Here is a 3,503-nt window from a genome sequence, read left to right as displayed (position 1 = left end):
TCAGTGATATGCTTTTTTATTTAATTCGACTGGGTGTATTGGATACATATCGTTTTAAGATACTTTTATATTTTTTATAATTTTTTCAGGAGTCGATTTATTTACACATACAAATAAATCTCGTAATTGTAAAATTATCTCAGATAATCATCAGTATTTATTATTCATGAATCAATTAGATTCTCGAAGAAATTCAGTTACTCTGCGATATGAAAAATTAAATTGTAACACTTATAACAAAATATTTGAAGTAAACGAATAGAAAGTTCTCGAAACACAATAGAATATACTTTTATATGCAAAATAGCCTGTGGCAAACGGAGGAAGTTCAAAGTAGCAATTAATGAAATTCATATTATGAAGTAGGGATATTCGTTATAAAGAGTCCCGTTGTCTTACCTCACTCCTGATTCGTCGTTCATATTTTGAATGGTTGACGTGTTCGTTAAGTTTTTTGTTAAGTTTTTTCTGCAACAAATCAAATTGTTAAATCTTTATGTGGTGCAATTAATCGAAAAATTAATTATAAATATTGCTCACATAATTATAAATTGATGAGAGAATATTTCGATAACGAACCGACAACAGCATTTTCTTCAAATTGACAAGATTTTGAAAATGTCCGAAATGTCTGCGACTAAATCGACAAAGAGAGTTTACAAGGTGCCCGAACCTGGAGAAGAAATTGTTATCTCTGGTATCGCCGGTAGATTTCCGGATTCCAACAATATGGAAGAACTCAAGAACAATCTATTGAATAAAGTAGACTTGGTCACGGATGATGATCGTCGGTGGAAATTAGGTGATTAATAGATTCAAGTTTTAATTGTTAAGTATAGATAGACATCTAATTTTATTATATATATGTATATTGTAATTAGATTATATAATTTCATATTTTTCCATTAAAATATAATAATTAGATTATACATCTATATTTTTATACCAGCATTGTCACATTATGCAATTAAAAATCCTCGAATATGTAAGCGTAGCAACTTATTATATTTTATATATATTATTTTATTGTATGAATGTTGTAATTGCTCCGGCAGATCATCCGGATATTCCCCAGCGCACCGGAAAGATAAACAATGTTAGCAAGTTCGACGCGCTATTCTTCGGGGTCCACTTTAAACAGGCTCAAACGATGGACCCGATGTGCAGAATGCTTTTAGAGCATGCTTACGAGGCTATCATCGATGCAGGAATAAATCCGAAGCAGTTACGCGGATCGCGAACGGGTGTCTTTGTAGGCGCGTGTTTCTCGGAATCTGAAAAAACCTGGTTTTATGAAAAGTTACAGGTAAATTATTATTGCAGTAATGTTATATCTCTTTGCAAAATCTAGGATTTATAATCTATTTCTTTATTTTTGTTTTCTACACATTTTTCTATATTTTCTACTTTTTATTAAAATTAAAAGTTATTAAAATTAAAATAAGATGTTTAAAAAGGATATTAAAAAAGTAAATAAAAAAATAATTAAAATAAGTCAAAAAGTAAATAAAAAAATAATTAAAATAAGTTTAAAAAGTAATTAAAATAAGAAGTTATTAAAATTAAAATGAAAAGTAATTAAAATAAGATGAAATAAGAGAAATTGAACTGTGTATATGTTTGTATGAGAAATATATTTTCAAATCTTTTTAAATTATTTTCCGAGCTGAATTCTTTTATATGTGATTAGATAAACGGTTTTGGAATTACCGGATGCAGCAGAGCCATGATGGCAAATAGGATTTCCTATTGGCTAGGAATAACTGGACCATCTTATACTTTGGATTCCGCTTGCAGCTCGAGTTTGTTCGCTCTGGAGCACGCTTTTCGGTGTATGCAAGATGGTCAATGCGATGCCGCTATCGTAGGTGGAGCGAATCTATGTTTACATCCCTATATATCGCTGCAATTTTCTCGCCTTGGTATGATCGCTCTGTCATCTTGTTTTTCAACATATAATTATATTTTTGTATGAATCTGTCCCTATACAATGCACATGGGACAATAAAATTCTTGCCTTGCCTTTTTGTTATAAAGATTTATTGTAGAAACTAGAACTTCAAATCAAGAAGAGACATTTGAATACCAATCTAAACTACACTCTAGTACTCTCTTCTTAACATATATAGTATATAACTATGTATATAACTTTGCAATCAATTTCGACACACAAAAATTAGTATAAATATTTTATAAGAAATAAAATTATATAATATAAAAGAGAGAAATATAAGAAAGAAATAAAATTATTTCTTTTTTGAAACAATATACTTTATATATTATTTTGTATATATATTATTTTTAAATATTTTGTATTAAACATAATAATGATTGCAGGGGTTTTGTCGCGCGACGGTCGCTGTAAATGTTTTGACAACGACGCGGATGGTTACGCTCGCAGCGAAGCGATCACCGTTGTGTATCTGCAGAAGGCAAAGTATGCGAAACGAATCTACGCCACGGTCGTCTATGGCAAGACAAATAGCGACGGTTACAAGAAGCAAGGTATCCTGTTTCCGTCGAGCGAAATGCAAGGCACGCTAATGCGAGAATGTTACGATGATTGCGGTTTGTCGCCGAACAGTTTGTCCTATCTAGAATGTCACAGTACTGGCTCTAAAATCGGCGATCCTGAAGAGATCAATGCGATCGATTCTGTCTTCAATAAAAGCAGAAAGATCCCTCTCCTTATTGGGTCCGTCAAGTCAAACCTGGGTCATACTGAGCCCGCTAGCGGTCTCTGCCAAGTTGCCAAGGTGACTTTGCGTTTATGCCAAAATTTTTCAGGGTTTTTAGTTACTTAACTTAGTTTATCATAATTAAAAATAATCAAATTTAAAAGATGTAAGCAATAATTGCGAAATTATCATTAAAAGTTAAATAATTGTAATAAATTTAGATTTTAAGGCTATATATAATATAGATTACAAAAAAGAGAGTTACATTAAAATTAAAGATTTAATTAAATATATATCAAGCATTGTTTAAAATTAAAAAGTTATTTTTATTATATTGCAATTATTGCATTTGCGAATATTCGAATGTGTGAAAGCATATTTCAATAGATTCACGTTTACATAAACTCAACAAATTGCAATATTTATTGTAGGTATTATTGGCGATGGAAACTGGAATAATCCCAGGTAATTTGCATTATAACCGGCCGCGAGAAGGTGTGAAAGCCCTTGAAGAAGGTAGACTCCAAGTCGTCACCGAATCGACACCTTGGGAAGGTGGTTATGTGGGGATTAATTCTTTTGGTTTTGGAGGCGCCAATTGTCATATCATACTAAAATCCAATCCGAAGAAGAAAATTGATAATGGAGCTCCATCCGATGATTTACCGAGACTGGTAATGGTGTCTGGACGTACCGAGGAATCTGTCAAAGTATTCTTAAACGATGTAAGTAAAAGTAATAAGACAATGTGAGGGAGTAAGATGCCGAGAGAGCGCATCACAACAAAAAATTTAAATAATATAAAATGAAGGAGATATATATATA

General features: G+C 31.7%; 1 protein-coding gene across 1 annotated transcript in view; it reads left to right on the top strand.

Annotated features, from left to right (window-relative positions):
- The first annotated feature begins 385 nt into the window (after window positions 1-385).
- Window positions 386-3,503, top strand: part of LOC115233345 (fatty acid synthase-like) — a 12,845-nt gene continuing 9,727 nt past the window's right edge. Inside the window, exons 1-5 of the mRNA XM_029803696.1 lie at window positions 386-802; window positions 1,056-1,306; window positions 1,691-1,922; window positions 2,338-2,756; window positions 3,110-3,403. Coding sequence (XP_029659556.1) covers window positions 619-802; window positions 1,056-1,306; window positions 1,691-1,922; window positions 2,338-2,756; window positions 3,110-3,403 — 1,380 coding nt within the window. The 5' untranslated portion in view covers window positions 386-618. The remainder of the gene's footprint in view (window positions 803-1,055; window positions 1,307-1,690; window positions 1,923-2,337; window positions 2,757-3,109; window positions 3,404-3,503) is intronic.

Source organism: Formica exsecta, unplaced genomic scaffold, assembly GCF_003651465.1.
Source record: "Formica exsecta isolate Colony F162 unplaced genomic scaffold, ASM365146v1 scaffold172, whole genome shotgun sequence".
Classification (NCBI taxonomy): Eukaryota; Metazoa; Arthropoda; class Insecta; order Hymenoptera; family Formicidae; genus Formica; species Formica exsecta.
The sequence above is the reverse complement of the archived record's forward strand: the minus strand, read 5'-3'. Positions and strand labels throughout refer to the sequence as shown.